At 55.4% G+C, this 16,714-nt stretch overlaps 1 protein-coding gene across 1 annotated transcript; it reads right to left on the minus strand.

Moving 5' to 3' along the window:
* Window positions 1–357: 357 nt before the first annotated feature.
* On the minus strand, window positions 358–12,427 carry SH3BP5L (SH3 binding domain protein 5 like). The gene is made up of 7 exons (XM_079145183.1): window positions 12,280–12,427; window positions 11,239–11,838; window positions 5,596–5,658; window positions 5,330–5,458; window positions 3,172–3,333; window positions 1,895–2,068; window positions 358–1,522 (listed from the first exon to the last, which is right to left on the minus strand). The coding sequence occupies exons 2-7, from the start codon at window positions 11,422–11,424 to the stop codon at window positions 1,055–1,057; spliced, it is 1,182 nt and encodes a 393-aa protein (XP_079001309.1). The 5' UTR covers window positions 11,425–11,838; window positions 12,280–12,427; the 3' UTR covers window positions 358–1,054.
* Window positions 12,428–16,714: the final 4,287 nt, after the last annotated feature.

Here is a 16,714-nt window from a genome sequence, read left to right on the forward strand (position 1 = left end):
GACCCAGGCGGCTCACTCCCTGCTCGAGTGCTGGCAGCAGCGCCCAGGCTGGTAGGGCGCCCGTCCTCGTGGGGCAAGGCAGCAGGACCAGCTCTCCCAACACCCAGGTCTGGTGTGGCTTCCCAACACACCTGGACGCACCACCCGCTGGAGCTGCTCCCAGGGGGACCCTCACCCAGGGGACTCCTCTCCATGCACAGCAGGCAAGGCTTGACCGGCCAGCCTAAGCACGCCCCAGGGGCCTGGAGCAGGTACTTCTGGTGTGGGCAGAGCAAGAGAGAGCGATTGAGCACCAGTTCCCCAAGGCCCCACAGGAGGGCCGAGATCCAGTTCAGCTGTGCCGCACGGCAAGGAGGGGAGGGGACTGCATCAGCCTCCCATGTGGACCCCTGGGGACCCATTAGCACCTGGGCAAGGGTGAGGACTCCGCCCAGCCGGAGAGACACCACAGGTACAGAGCCAGTCCAGAGTGACAGTCCCCATGCTGATGGGGTGGGGCTCCCCGACACGGGCCTCTGGCAAGTTCTGCAACAGGGCACACGTACGAGCAGCTGAGCTAACAAAGGGGCACACTGAGGAGGGCGCTGTCGCCAGAGGCACGCGGTCACCGGGCACAGGCAGGCTGGGGCAGAAGGGCGGGGCACGTGGCCGTCAGGGCTCAGCAGCATAGCCAGGGCACCCTGGGAGCTGCCTTGGGGTGCAGCAGCAGAGGGCCTGCCCCCTGGGTAGGGTACTCATGTTCTCTGAAGAGCTTCCCGGGTGTTCTAGACCAAGTTCCCTGAGGGGAAATGCTGGGGGGAAGGAGGGAAGTCAGAAAGTGGGAAGTCAAGGGCATGTGGCCAGTGAGGGGTCGGCAGGGGACAGGGCACGAGTGCAGAGGGCAGACCTTCTGAAGGGGTCCTGCAGGCTGCCTCCCGAGGCGGGGAGGGAGGCTGAGGCAGCAGGGCAGGCAGAGGGCTGACAGCTGGCCTCCTGGGCAGGACACGTCAGGAAGGTGCCCACGGGGCCCGACGAGCCCACCGTGGGAGAAAGGCCCAAAGCCCTGGCCAGGGCGCTACAGGCTGACGCTGCGCTGGTGGCGGCCCCCCCGGGCCCCCCCGTCACTGCCCCGGCGGCCCCCGCTCCGGGGCCCCAGCTCCTGGCCGTCCAGGCTGGCATGGTCCGAGAGGCCCCGCAGATGCTCCACGGAGTCGCACTTCTGCAGGTCCGAGGCCACCGTGCGCAGGCTCAGCAGGCTCAGCGTGTCTGTGTCGGCACCAGGTCCAGGCCCGAGGCCACCAGCCTCCTCCAGCCCCCCGCCTTCAGCCCCCTCGATGCCACTGTCCCCGTCCTCCAGGCTCTCGGGCCCAGCCTCGGCCCCCACCGGGGAGGAGCGCCGCGGCCCTGGGGGGTGGGCAGGCAGGCCCCTGCGCCGAGCGTGAATCTGCTCGCTGATCTGCTCTAGGTTGCGCAGGGCTACTGAGTAGCGGGTCTTGGCCTGTGCCACCTGCTGCTCCAGTTCTGTCACCTTGGCCTTGTGCTCCTGCAGAGAGCAAGACGGGTGGGCATGGGTCACCTCCAGCCCCACGGCACTGTGCCCAAGGCCATGGCCTCCCACTCTGGAGGCCCTGGGTACCCGGCAGACCTGCTGTCCTTCCTGGCAGTCCAGCCCTGATCCCGCCCCACTCCTCTTCTGCAGCTGTCCCGGCTCAGTCCCCACCAGCTGCCCTCTGGTCCTCTTTCCCGTCCGGGCTTCCACCAATTCTTTTTCCCACTTGCCTCCATTCCTCAACTGGTTTCTGTGCCATATAAGCCCCATCACCACCCCTCTCCTGCAGATCACCTGGCAACGGTGCCTCACCCTTGACCCGCCCTCACTTTCCGGGCAGACCCTCCCTCACTCCCGTTCAGCTACCTCCAGGATCTGGCTGAACTGGGCCTTGAGCTCAAAGTAGGGGCGGCTCTTGCCGATGGCGCGACGGAGGGTCTTCTGCAGGGCCTGCACGCGAGCCTCAGCCTGCTGGCACAGCCGCGTCACTCGCTGGTGCTCCCGCTCGCCTCGAAGCCGCTCCTCCTCTGCCTCGTTCACCTGGCCAGCGTGAGGCGGGGACACACGTCACTGAGCTGGAGCACATGCTCCGGTCCCTGGCACATGCCCAAGCTGAAGGGAAGCTGCACAGGAACTGCAGAGCCTGGGATCCACGGGAGGATGCAGGTCCACAGGCCTGGAGAGAGCATCTCTCTGTCTTTCTGGACTTGCTCCCTGATCTCCTGGTCTTCAAGGACCAGGTCTCACGCACGTGTCTCTGTGGCCAGCCACCTCTTCCCCTTGTCCTGTCTGTTGTCACCTGCACTACCTGCCATCCAGCTTTGCTGACGTCAAGAAAGGCGCTAACGTCATCTCTGAACATAGAAGCAATGTCTGTGGGCACATGGCAGCCATAGTTGTGGCAAGGGGTTGGGGACGGGAGGAGTCCATGTGGGGAGCCACAGCTATGCACAGGGTTCTCCAGGCTTCACCCAAAGTGCACACGATTGAAGGTACGGGTGGGCAGGGAGCAGGTGGGGGCGCTGGCCACCTTGTCCAGCACGTCTGTCAGGTCCTAGTCCAGGCAGACACGGACAGGTCCCATCTCAAGGCGCCACCCTTACTGTCCCACGGCGCACGTTTCAATGGTCCCTTCCCACAATGCCCTGCGCTGGCATCTGTGTGAGCTCCACAGAAGCTAGTGCCCACTGTGCTCAAAGAACCTGAGGAACCAAGAACTGCCACACCCAGGATCTGATGCTTGCCCTGCACATGCTGAAGGCACAGAATGAGCCCAGCCAGACCCTCCCATCCCGAGGTTACTTCCAGAAGCTTGGAAATGATACATGAATCATACTGCAGAAGTCAAGGCGTATGGCAGAAAAGGGAGCACGTGCTGCCAACGGAAGACAGGCGCCACAGAGCTAAGCCTCACAGATGAGAATGCTGTGCGCCCCTAGGGGTGAGCCTCGGGTTAGCCCACACCCAGCGACCACAGTGAAGAGCACACAGCGGCATTCTGAGTCAGAGGGAAGGGGACATGGGGAGCCCAGGAGAACAGAGGCTGCAGTGGTGGAGGGAGAGGAGGATGAGGAGGTGAGGGGACAAGGGGCAGCAAGGGGAGGCCTGGAACCTGCAGGGACCCACTGGCACCACCCGCTTACCTTGCAGGTGGCATGGTTGAGCATCTCCTGCCACGTGGGGTCCAGTCGGTTCTTGTCAGCCATGACGCCCTGCTCGGCCACAAACACCATCTCCCGGGCGGCGTTGTGCATGCTCACAGCCCGCTCGTACCGCAGCGCCGCCTTCTGTGTCTCCTGCTGGGCCTAGCGGGAGAGGCCATCAGGATGGGGTGCCCCCACCAGGACCCTCCCCAGGTTTCAGGGTGAAAGACAGAGGAAGACCAACTTCAATGTCAGCTGCATTTCCCAAACTACACGAAGCTGAAAGCCTGCGAAGCGGCCTTCTGGAGAACCCACCATAAGGAAATGGAAGAGGAAAAGAAGCAGATGCAGAAGTAAATATTCAAAGGAAGGACACTAGCCGGGCGTGGTGACACACCTCTAATTCCAATGACTTGGGAGGCTTAGGCAGGAGCACCCCAAGTTCCAGACCAGCCTGGGCAACTCAGCAAGACCCTGCCTCAAAAATTAAATAAGGGCTGAGGATATAGCTCAGTTGGCAGAGTGCTTGCCTCGCATGTACAAGGCCCTGGGTTCAATCCCCAGCATGAATAAATAATGAATTAAAAAATAATAAATAATTTACTTAAACAGAATGGCTGGGGATGAAGCTCAATGGTAGAGAGCTTGCCTAGGATGTGTGAGGTCCTGGGTTCGATCCCCAGTACCTTCAGGCAACATCCACAGGTGTTTATGACATAATATAAATGAATGTCATATTTAGACTTGGGCCCCATCCCCAAGATATCTCACTATGTATATCCGAATACTCCAAAATCTGAACAAACCTGAATGCTTCTGGTCCTAAGCATTTCAGATAGAAAACATTCAACCTATACTAACCATGCAAAAAACTGGAAACAATTTAACCTAAGTTCTCAGAGAAAACTGACTAAATAACTAAAACAAGAAAATGCTCCTCAGTCTTTAAAGCTGGGTGTGTGGCTCAGTGGTAGAGCGTTTGCCTAGCTAAGAAAAATAAGGGAATGAAAATAACACAAACTGTGAAATCGCACTTTGGCAGACTGTACTCCAGAGTGACGACCAAGCATGGTGGTCACCTGTGCTACACTACTGTGCCTCTTGTTTTCTGTATTTTACGATGACCTGGCATCTTAGGTACCTTGCTGGTCAAGAAGGCAATGCTCCTCCCCAGGCTAGAAAAATGCCTAGACATGGCCAACTTCCCTGTGTGACGTCCTTCGCAGGCACACTGGTCAACCCAAAGCCCAGATCCCTACTATCCTTTACCAAACTCCTACTTAAGCCAATACTTCCCCTGCCTGTCACCGCAGGGCCAGCTACTAGACAACAAGACCACCCTCACAGCCCAGAGCCTGCCAGAATTATTCAAACCACCCAATCTGAAATTCACTCAAACTTGCCTGCCCGGCGGCGCCCACTGCTGCCCACAAAACCCACCACTGCAGCTCTGGACTTTGCTGCCTCCTTCACTTCTGCCTCCTGAACAGCCCTGGTGCTCCCCCGTGTGGCCCTGTGTGGCATGGCATGTCCCGAGGAATGAATTCTTTCAAGGCAGCTGTTCCCTTGCCTAGTACCTTACCACATGCATTAAAACAAATCTGAGTATAAAATGCATGGAGAATTTGAGGAGATTTTGGATTTTGTTTGTTTGTTTCTATGACAGTCTTCCAATGATAGATCCACATAATTTGCGGAAATAAGAAAGATGGATTGAGGTAAGGGGGACAGTCAAACAAAGATACAGGAAAGAGAAGAGCCAAAGGGAAGAGGAGAGAGAGGAAATGGAAGAGACGAAGACAGCAGAATGTTGGTGCTATCAAATGCACCTAAAGTCGGAGCCTTCCACACAGAGGCCCTTGGCAGCAGGTGGCAGCTGGAGGATAACTCTGGGGGAGAGCAGGAACAGGCCCTAGGTTCCACCCCAGCTATGCACAGCATAAAACTAAAACAAACATCCACAAGGCTGAAGCCCTTCTGGAGCAGACACACACCTGCCCCCATTCCCCAGGTCTTGGCCTATAGTGGCAAAGGCGCCTCCGTGGCCCAGAGCTGACCTGGAGCGGAGCCAGGCTGCCCCGGGCTCTGCCCTCAGCCGCTGCTGTCCCACACTTCACACAGATGGGAGAAGCCGGGGCCGAGCTCCACACAGCCCTACCTCCTTAGCCAGCCGCCGAGCCTCATAGTAGGGCCGAGCCTTCTCGATACAGCTGCCCAGGTGGGAGCCCTGCGTGTTGAGCTTCCTTGCCGACTCCTGCAGGATCCTGCGATAGGTGGTCCTGGCCTCCTGGCAAGGGACAGGATGGGGGCAGAGCATGTGCCTGGGTCCCAGGCCTCTTCCTCCACACCCATTCCTCTCACTGTCTCAATCTGGGGACGGGGACAACCCGAGACCAGCCCAAGGATGCGAAGAAAGAGACTCACATCCAGCTGCAGCTCCACCTGGTTGATCTCCTCACTGGCCTGGTTCAGATGCTCCAGCTCCTCCTGCACAGAGAGGGTGCTGAGTTAGAGCAGGGGAAGACAGCGAGCCCCAGCTGACCGGGAAAGGCAGGCCAGATGCCTGGGAAGGGGAAAGAAATGGAGGTGGGATGGTCTCAGCATGTCCCCGTCAGACACCTACTATGCACCACCTCACGTGGCCCTCGCAGCTCCACCTGTGGGCCTGGTAAACCCCAGGCTGAGAGGAGGAAACCCAGCTTCAGACTGACGTGTCCCACAGGGTGGCAGAGAGCGCTCTCCATCACACACTCCACATCTCCTCAGCTGAAGGGCTTCCTCCAAAGAGGCCAAGCCCCCGGCCAGCACAGCTTCAGTGCATACCTGCCACCTCTTGGTGCCACGTATCCAGGAATTTAGACAGTGGAGGCTTCTGGCAGTTTGTGCCACTGCGTGAGGGATGGGCATGGATGCCCACTGGGCAGCAGGGTCACTTACCTGGGCAGCAGAAAGGCAGGGCAGGATACCTCCCCAGCCAGGGACACAAAGGGTGACAGACACCCAGAGTTGGCAGGGAGGACGACCAGAGATGCAGGGCCCCAGGGAAAGGGAAAACAGGTCTCCTAGTGGCAAAGGGAGCCCCTCAGAGCCTGATGCCACTCAGTTTGTGGGTCGGGACGGCAGGTCAGGCTGGAGAAGCAGGCGGACACAGTAAAGGCTTCGGCAGGGTCCCAGCAGACAGACCTCTAGCTCTAGGACGTGGCACCGCACGTGTGGTGTGTGGTAAAGGTGATCAGGAACAGGGCAGGGTCCCGGAGGCCCCCTGGTCTGCTTGGGCAATGGGTGACAGGACCGCAGGTGCCAGTGCAGCTCTTGTGGCAGAGAGGGAGACTCAGAAGTCACCGGATGTGGCACCGCACGTGTGGTGTGTGGTAAAGGTGATCAGGAACAGGGCAGGGTCCCGGAGGCCCCCTGGCCTGCTTGGGCAATGGGTGACAGGACCCCAGGTGCCAGTGCAGCTCTTGTGGCAGAGAGGGAGACTCAGAAGTCACCGGACGTGCTGGTGTGCCGCGGGGCCCAGGCTGAAGCAAGCAGCCCTGGAACCACTCCGCGGCGTTCGGTGAAGTGGCAGAGAGCAGGGGCGGGGGGGGGGGGGGGGGGTGCTGCTAACTGCCTGAGAAAATGCAGAGCTCCCAGAATCCCAAGGGAGCGGAAGCTGGTCTCACCAGCGCCACCGCCACGTCCTGTAGGAGTGGCTGTGACCTGCTCCCTCACCTGCTCAGCCCTCAGAGGGGGACTGGGCTGGCACACAAGACCCCTCGTCAGCCCCTTTACTCCTAGGCTCCCCTCCCCACCGTGACCCTGAGAAGATTCCAGTCAGCAAGTGAGCGCACAGAAGCGTCAGACATACTAGGCAGTGAGAGGAAGGGATGCAGGTGGAAACCCACGAGGGCACGAACAAGGTGTGAACCTGTGCACACCCACAAGAGCGCAGACCCTGCCTCCCGAGGCCCACGCTGCGGCTGCTTCCTGGACAGAGCCTTCCGCTGTCAAGAGAAGCATAAAGTGAGCTGCATTCGGAGCTTCTGAGCAGCCACATTTTTTAAAAGTATAAAAAACAGGTAAAACTTTAAAGGACACACTATATTTAACCCAATACATCTAAAATGTCCTTTCAACGTGCACTCAATCTAAGATATCAACCACTTTTTCTTTGAATTTTAAATGGTCTTCAGAATCCACAGGCCTTGAACCCTGAGGGCACATATCAACTTAAGCCAGTGGCGTGTGGCTCTTGTATTTGACAGTACAAGTCCAAAAGCTGGTGCACACGGGGAGGTGAATCACAACCCAGTGTCAGAACAAGCCACTTGGGACAGGCAGGCGACAGGCTGAGGATGCCAGTGGATGCCTGGGGCACAGCGTCTGCACCCACCCGGCTGAGCTCTGAGTTACAGAGCACCTTCCTGACGGGGACTCCCCGCAGCTGATGGGATCTCCTCAAAGGGCCCCAGAAAAGGGTGAGGAAAGGCCCTTCCCAGTGGGCCAGCTGCCTGCACTCAAGCAGGCCACCAGCAGGTCCTGCCGTCTCAGAGAAACGGGCCAGTTCTTCCGCAGCTGCGGCTCTGACTCTTCTCCTAGGTCACCCACACAGGGAACAGGTGAGGCAGGGAGGCCTGACAGAGCTGGGGCTGAGCTCCCTGTCCTGACACTGTGACCACCCTCTGGGACTGAGGCGGTCCTCGCATGCACAACTCAGAAAAGACAGGACTGCTGTCCACTGCTGAGCAGAACAGGCCTCAGGAATGCAGTGAGCATTGATTCCAAGGCAGAGGAGGAGGTCAAGCTCACCCTGCAGTGTCCACCTGAGCAAACCAAGATCCAGGATCAGCTCCCCACCTGATCCCAGGACCCCGAGTGTTCCCAGTTCCCAGAACCTGGCAAAACAATGAGAGGAGGATGGAAAAATGACAAGAGTTCTTGCGACTGGCCAGTGGCAGGAGCAGACCTACTTCTCTGTACGGGAACCAGCACCTCAGCAGCACCTCCAACAATCAAAACCACACCACCCGCTGAGGAGCTCTGCCCTGTGGGGCCCAGCAGGACAGCAGAGTAGCCAGCAGAGGGAGAAAAGAGGGCTCAAACACGCAAGGCTGAGCAGGAAGCCACTGAGCACCTCCGGCGCCACTCTGGCCCGGCGGCAACACTTGGCCTGCTCCAGCAGCAAGTCCCGGCACTCAGCTAAGATGGAACGCAGGGAGGACAGTCTGAGTCAGCATGCCTCGTCCATCAGCCAGCAGAGCCAGAAGGGAGGGTGACCTTCCGGGGTCACGCTGCTGCACTCTCAGGAAGCCAGCCACTGAGTCAAAGGCATACAGGCTCTCAGGACACACATGCCCCTGCCCCACCCAGTGCAGGCCATCAAAAACACTCAAGGAGACAGTCAGCAAGCAGGACCAGGGATGGCTCTCCCCAGCTAAACCAACACTTCCAGGTGAGGACACGATTGCAGAATCACCCTGAGGAGTCTGGGGGAGTGAAAGAAGAGTGCGCCCATCACAGAGGAGAAGGAGGAAAAACGGGGGAGACCCAGGCCCACCTACTACCACCCTCCTCTCCCCTTCCTTCCCCTGCGATCCTCTCTCTGGAAGCTGGAGGACTTGGAGAATTCCACTGAGGTCTCAACATGGGGACACAGCCAGTCACCTTTCCTGAGGGAGAAAACACACCTCAGGTAGCTGCCAACTGGCCTCCTTCCACCCTCCAGCCCGGTCCTGCAGACAACAGGCATGTGTGCCAAGAGGCCCCAGTCCATTCGAGAGCCTCAGCCATTTCTGGGAACTTAAGAAAATAACAAAACTGGCCCTTGCCTTTGGGATATCCCTGTCCCAGTGGACTCCGCCCTGGCTGTGCATTAGAGTCACTTTTTATCCCACCCAAGAGAATCCAAATGGCTGGCAAGTCAGGGAAGGGTGATTTTAAAGCTCCCTAGTGGGTTTTGATGGATCTGTGGGTGGAGCCCCATGCAACATAATGAGAATCCAGAAAAACGGACAGTCATTGAAAGCACCACAACACGTGAGCAGGCCATGTGGTCTGGTCACTGTCAACACTAAACTGAACCTCAAAGGCACATGCCCCAAACTCCTCCATGTCCAGAAGGGTAACCCAAACACAGAAGGGCCAAGTGCCAAGGACTGCTCCAGGAAGGGTGTCCCTCACACAGGCGCTTCCACAGGGCACAAAGATGCCCAATCCCTGCAGAGGCTGGCACGCTGGCCTGCCATACCTATGGCCTCAAATGCAGGATGCTGCGGGGCCTTTCCTCCCCAGGCAGCCTACAAGCTCCAGTGTGCCCAGCAGCTCAGCCAGGGCCACAGGCTGCTCTAGTCGCCCCCTGCAGGCCTCCTTGGGATACTCCACCCTCGCAGAGCTGCCCGTGTCGCAGAAGTGCTCCGTGCCTGCACCTCAGCACAGCGCTGTCAGGAGGATCACCTGACTTTATTCAATTTTAATGGATACTATTTACATAGTCCCAGGTCGCTGAGGCCATCTTTTCAGACAATGTAATGCAAGTGTGACTCTTCATTCTATGGCCTTTGCCTATGTGTAGCTGGGAAAATGCACAGAAGCAGGAGAGCAGAAACATCACCGTGGATTCTCTTCTGAGAGGCCCTCTCTGGAGCAGAAGGAAGAACGTCTGAAGGAGGGATGCACGGTTCTTCTCAAGAACAGAGAGAACCCTGTCCCAAAGTACCAGATGCGAACTTTCACCAAAAACCAGACAAAAGAATGTGTGAAAGAAAAGGACTGCACACCTGTGTTAGAACACAGCCCACAAGAGTAGTGCAAGCTAGCCAGATCAAGCTCTCACCTCCCAGAGGAAGAACCTGAGGCTCAGCAAGCTCAGCCAGCTTTCCTAAAAACCACGGATCACATGAGAGCCCAACACCACTAGTACAACTTACTTCCTTAGTGGAAAACAAATCAGTAGAATTAGAAAGAAAAATCAAGCTGTTTTCAATGCAGTGCTTATGAGGTACAAGAGAAATAAATTACTGACTCACTCCAGAAATGAACAGCTCACCTCGGCCCCATTATAAACATGAACACCGTCCAAGAAGCGCCACCCCACACACACATATCCTGGGAACTCAGACCACAGTGGCCACAGGATGCCAGGACCAGCTTTGATTCCTTGGCAACTCACTGGAGTGGATCAGTGAGTGATCCAACTCACTGGAGTGTCAGATCTGCTGACAAAGAAGCCCAGGAATTCAAGCCTGGGACACTCCTGTTCACCTACAAAAGGGTGAGTCACTCTCTGATACCAGAACTTTGGAGAAGCAACCTGACCAAATGGCAAGCTTGGGTCCCAAACACAAGGAACATTATACAGTTGTCACTGTCCAAGCAGCTCACAGAAAGACCTTCACAGCCAACACCCTGACATTACAACCCAGCATCAGAACCCAGGTCAGGGAGCTCCTCCACAGGAGGCCAGTCTTCCTCACCGACTGCATGATCAACCAGCTGAACTGTAAATACCCCAAGGCAATAAACTGCTCTTCCATTCCTCTGGTGACCCACCATCCTGAGAGCCAGCAATGTGTTACTATAGACTGACCATGACTGATGGAGATCCCTGAAGGCAAAAGATTCCTTTCTGGGGAATTAAGCCCAATCCCAATGCCTCCTTCCCAACACTGGAAAGGCCTCACAGCTTCGAGAAGGGAGTGTTTATGGGCAGCACTGATGCAAAGGCAGGAAGTGGGAAAGGATCCCCTCACCCACTAGGGGCTCCTCTGCTCACTTAGAAGCCCAGAGTTCTACTCTCCACTGACCTCAAGTGCACCTCGGCTTCCTTGGTCAACCTGACCCTGGACTTCCTTCAGGGAAGCTTTCAGCAACACGGTCTGGCATTCAGGGCCTTCCCCGCGCTTCCCCCCCACGCACGCACACCTCCTGGCACATGCCACACTAAATTACAATGCTGTGCTGGCAAACTTGTTTTATTTCCTGCCCCAGGACACTGGGGAGAGATGTCTAAGCTCTTGTTCATCCGACGATTCTTCACAAGGGCTGGAGTCTGGCGGCCCTTTCTCTCCCAGTACTTAGTCCTCTCACCTGTATTCTAGGATCCAGTTCTTCCTCCTCTCTTGGGGACAATTTAGACTCATTGTTGTTGCTTCCACCTCCTCCTCCAGGCTCCTCCGCCACTGGGCTCCTAGGAATTTCATCCTCTACAACCTCTGGCCGCAGCTCCCCTTGTGGGGTCTCCCGCCCCCCTGGTACCGGTCTGAACTCAGCCATGCTGACCTGGAGAGGGCAGAGCCCTATGCACAAGAGAGGACTGACATGCTGGGACCAGGGCCCCAGTCTGAGGGTTCCTGGGCTCTGGATGGCAAAGAGAAGGGTTTCTCTTCTCAAAAGGCTGATAAAGTGGGCACAGGAAGAACCTCGAACTCAGAGGCTGAAGTCCCTAGAACTAAAACCCCGTCTGTGCAAAGGTTCTTCTCTCCCCTCCACCGGGAGTCCACCAAGACGAAACTGGAGCAACAGCTCCAAGGCAGGGGGCAAAGGGGGCCTGGATCCTGGGCCGAGGCCTGCGAAGAGGAGCACCATTCGGGAGGGTGGAGGAAGGCGCCTCCAGGCTGTGGTGGCAGCTGGAGAGAGGAGAGAAGGCCAGGCCGGAGCAGAGGCTTCGGGATGAGCGTCTCTGGTGAGCTTCAGGAGAAACAAAGGCCAAGTGTACGGCCATGTCAGCATCAGGGCCTCGGCCACCAGCCCCTGCCCACCCCTCAGCCTCCCAGTGACTGCGTTCTCGTCTCTCCACGCTCTTGCATTCCGACCGGACCCCAGTCTCAACTTCCCTCCTCAGCACTCAAGACCTGAGGTCCGACTCTGCCTCGGTCCCAGCACCCCAGCCCAGCCCTCCCCACCCAGCGCCCTCCGGCTTCCCTCCGAGCCCCCACCTGAAACCCCGCCGCCCCACCCACCCCCAGCGGTGCAATTCTCTCTGTAACCCCAGCCTCGCCCCACTCCTCTCCCCGACCCCGCGGAGCATGAGCCCCGGTCTCCAGCCCTGCACCCTTCCGCAACCCCGAGGACATGCCCCAGCCATCTCCATATCCAGGCGCAAACGCTGCCCTCACCGCACAGCCTTACCTCAGTTTACCTCCCCCGGCGCTGAGCTCCCAGGCAGCAAACAACCTTCCCCCTCCCTCCCCGCAACAAGCCGGTCCAACCAAAACGACGGGGCCTGGCGGAAGCGGAAGTGCGCAAGCAGGTAACCACGCCCTCCCTCCCGTTCTGTCCCGCCTGCCCGGCCGAGCGCGGATTCCGCGGCCTTCGGTTCCGTACAGCATGGTGCCCCCGGCGTTCGGCCTCGCCTCTCGGCTTCCAGCTCGCTTTCTGCCAAGGCTCAGTGGAAGCCAGACGTGAGCGTGTCGTTCTTAGGGAAACTAGACGGGCGATGGAAACCGGGGGTCCCTCGCGAATAGAGAAACGCTAGAAACCGGAGGCTCGACAGTGGCCGCAGAGCGAGCGCTGCCATCTTGCTTTACGACTTTTGGAAGACAACCCTGGGAAGTCACTTCCGGCCCCGCCCGGAAGGGCGGGCGCGACGCCGAAAGTGGGTTCGGGAGCTTCCGGCTGAGACGGTAGGAGCCGCCGGGCCTGGGGGCCGCGGCTGACGAGGAAGCTCTTCTCTGGGCGTGACTTTTCTCACTGCAGGGGCGTCAGCGGGACCGTGAGCAACGGCAGGGGCGGGCGGCGGCGCAGGGCCGGTGTGTCGGGGCTCGGCGGTGGCACGGCAGGCGCCCGCTTCCCTGCGGATCGCCCCTGGGCCGGCGAGCAGGCCCCGCGCGCGCTCTGGACCGGTGTTTACAGCGGCCCGGCGCCCTCGGCCAGCCCAGGTTTTCGCGGGGGGCGAAGCAGGCCAGCGGCCGAGCCCGGCCTCTTTCCTGGGGAGCCTGTCACATACCCGCTCCGCCGGGTCGCACTCGTGTTTGTGTGGCAGTGCCCACGGTGCTGCGGGCTGGGCGGGCTCAGGGCAGTCGGAGCTGAGAAGCTGCCCCGTGCAGACGCGCCCGGGCCAGCCGTGCCTGCCTGCTGGCCGTTAGGATCCTGTCCATTGCTAAGGCAAGAAAGTAAAATAAAAAAGGGGTCGACGGAGCGCAACTCCAGTCACAGCACGGGCCACCCAAGCCGGGGAGCAGCACAGGGCCAGCGAGTGAATGAGTGCCAGGCAGCAGCAGCAGGGGCCGGAGGGTGGCCCGCCGACCGCGCTGGCCACAGCGCGCAGAGCCCGTCGGACTCCCAGGATGCGGTAGGGCTGCGCTTGTGAAACTGACTTAGGAAGGGCCGGCCTTAAACAGTTTACCGACACGTGCACGTCGGCCCAGAAGGTACGGAGAACCTCCTGCACCGCCCGCGAGACGGGGGAGGAGGCCGGTTCCCCCACGATTACATTTCAGAGGAATGGCCCGCGGGTTCCTGAGAAGGACACTCCCGAGTGAACATCTTAAAGGGGTGAGATACATGGACGAAGGCACGAAGGAAGGATTCGGAACTGCCCTTGTTAGCTAATTTTCTAAGAAAAGGAAGTCGGGAACACGTTACCAGGTATTGGCTAGAACAAACAGTAATTTTCCTAGCTGCACTGGTCTTTCTCAGGCAGGCATTTTAATAAGGGAGGGATTGGGTCACCCTAGGAACATGACTTGCTGCCAGGAGCCATGTTAGAGTTCAGTTTTTGCCTCAGTGCAGGGGTTGGGATGGAGGTATTATGTACCAAGAATTCTGCAGTTCTCAGTTCCCACCTTCCATCCCTTAATCCCCTGAATAACTGTATTTTAAAATTAGGGGGAGGGTAGTCTGGGAATGTAGCTCAGTGGTAGAATGCTTGCCTAGCGTGCATGTGGGATTGGTTTCTATTCCCATCATGGGATGGCAGAGAGTAGAATCAAGTATATTCCTTTTAAAAAGGTTATTTCAATGAGATTTTTCCATGAATTGGGAAGTATTCGTTTTAAAATTTGAAAAGTGACTTTTCTCATCCCAAGAGGTCAGCATTATCTGATGGGTAATAGCGTCTCACTTTTCTACCACATTCCTTATTAAGGGTTCATACATAATCCATGACATTATGTGGAGCAGTCATAAACATTATTTATTTATTCTCCACTAGTCACTTTAATTTTTTTGATTAAATTTTACATTTTACTACAGATGCAAAAAGAGCAACTTTTTATGCACTAAAACAAGTGAACCATTCATGTAAATGAAAGTAAAAGTAATCAAGTGTTTAAAATTAAAATTCAACTTGGGGTTGATGCTTTGTCTTTTTATGACACCACTGAGATATAACATTGAAGAACAGAATAAAAAGAGTTAAAATTTCTGAGTTTTATTTTCTTTGATATTTTTCACTTATTATCTATGAACTATATTTTCAAATTTTAATGTACTCAGAAATAGGCTTTTTAAAACTGTTTCTTTTACTGAAAATGTAAGGAGATTAGAATATGTATGCCTTTGACCTTGAGGTGGAATAAAATGAAAACATACTGAGCTATGGTTTCCTTCAAGCCTCCAGTTACAAAGCCAATGTCTAGTAAACAAACATGAGTTTTTGTTCTCCAAAGCAAGTCACAAGTAAAAAGAAATTTTAAAATTTGTATAAAACAAGGTGGTTTACAATAACATTTTAAAAAATTCTAAGGAGGTACTTAATAATAAAGACAAATTCATTATTGGAAAAAATCTGGCAGATAGATTTTATATAAAGTGTCAATGCATGTAAAAGGACAGCATCATGATTTCGATACGAGTGGCCACAAGGAAGCAAAATGAAATAAAAAGTAGAGCATAATGTCAATCTTCTGATAAAAGTTTTACTTGACATTTGATCTATGCACATGTCCCATGCTGTAGACGTGCTAAAGGGTAGTTGAATAGACACTTTAATATTCTAGAGAGTCTCTTCCTGCTTTGCTTTAGAATAACATCTTTCTAATATAAACTATGAGTAAGCAATTCTGATTTAATGGAAGGGATGCCAAATGATTTTAGATTAATGTCATCCATTATGAGCATGTAAAACTGAGGGAAAGATCACTGAATTGGGCTCAAAGAATTTTGCCCCCAGAGGAGATGTAAGGGTCAAGACTACAGACATCAACGGGAAAGATGAAGATGAACTCTCAGAGCATAGGTTTCCAGCTGGAATCTGTTCCTTACTCCCTATGTCAACTTTTTCTCCCAGTCCCCTCAGGCTGATTCTCACGGTTAATATGGTGCACATCATGCTTGTCAGAGTAAAGGAAGTGATGGATTGAACCCAGGTGCAGTGTTGGAAATCTTCCCATGTCACACTTGGATAAGGACAGATGGAAAGAGGTGCTGGCACCAAGTGAGGGCTTGGCACAGGGTGCTGGAAAGTTCAGAGGAGCTAGAGGCCCAGGTAGAAGGGCAGGCTGGGATACCAGTGAACTCCTATGGCCATGACAGTCTCCAATGCCCACCCAAGGGACAGCAGTCCAAACTTCATCATGCCTGAGCCAGTGAAAGCACAAAGACAAGGACATGCCTAATCTGTCACCCACGTGGGATTGACAGCCCCATTAAGCACATGGTAGGCAGTTTGGGAGAGTGATGGACAGGTCAGTGTTACAGACAGGACCCATCTTGTTTCTGAGGTGAGCTGGTTCATCTCTATCCCTCAAAGTCTTCAGACATGCACAGAGCTGCAGGACGTCTTGCTGGCTGAGAACTTTGGAAATCCTCCTCTGGTGACACTGGGCAGTTGTGGCAGGGTTGGGGGGGATTCCTTGAGAAAGCAGCTGAGAGTGGATGGATGGGGATTTCCAGAGACTTCAGAGCCCATGCCTGGACTGATAGAAACCACGATTCAATGCTCCAACTTTGGGCTAATTTGCCAAATGAGGTAGTTCCATCCTGACTCCTCTAGGCAGGGAAGACAAAAACAGGCCTTGCCAAGATTCATGTGGATGAAGAGTGGCCAAGGAAACACAGATTTGGGCTACCTGAATGCAATGTAGAATGATTCTCTTCTGATTATTCTCTTTCAAAACTTTGTTACCATAGGCAATGAATGGAATCCTCTTTTAATGTGCATTTTGTTAACTCATTTCCTTGTCTTCACTCTGCCCCACGTTCTCCCTCTGAGCCTCTCCTTCCCTGTGTCGCACAGAAACCTGGGGCTCCTGAGCACAGAAGGAAAACTTTAACTTTAGAAGTCACTTTAATTTTGAAGAACAAGAATTTCACTGTAATGACCCCATTTCACTCAGTTTTCTGTTTACCCTAACCTGAATTTTCTAACTTTTCCCATGCAGCATTACTCAATACCTGTAGTTATTCTGCCCCAGTCCACAGCTCCTTTTCCCTATGCATTCAGTCCTTAAAATCATGAGCTGCTTCTGCTTGTCACAGATCCTTATTGGATTTGTGGGAAAACATTGTGCATGTATATACTGCCCAGACTTATTACATCACACCCCGAGATTCAGCAGCTTCTCCATGTCTCCACTGGCCTCCCGGGGTCACTCTCACCCAGTGAGACCAAATGCAATTTTTA

This window comes from Sciurus vulgaris (assembly GCF_902686455.1).
Source record: "Sciurus vulgaris genome assembly, chromosome: 6".
In the NCBI taxonomy this organism is placed as follows: Eukaryota; Metazoa; Chordata; class Mammalia; order Rodentia; family Sciuridae; genus Sciurus; species Sciurus vulgaris.

Bases quoted from the DNA above. Each gene is read 5' to 3' on its own strand.
- SH3BP5L (XM_079145183.1), bottom strand. From the start codon at position 11,424: ATGGCTGAGTTCAGACCGGTACCAGGGGGGCGGGAGACCCCACAAGGG. The intron at 5,659-11,238 runs GTGAGAGGACTA...CTCTCTGTGCAG, and splicing joins AACTGGATCCTAGAATACAG to GAGGAGCTGGAGCATCTGAA. The intron at 5,459-5,595 runs GTGAGTCTCTTT...GTCCCTTGCCAG, and splicing joins AGGTGGAGCTGCAGCTGGAT to GAGGCCAGGACCACCTATCG.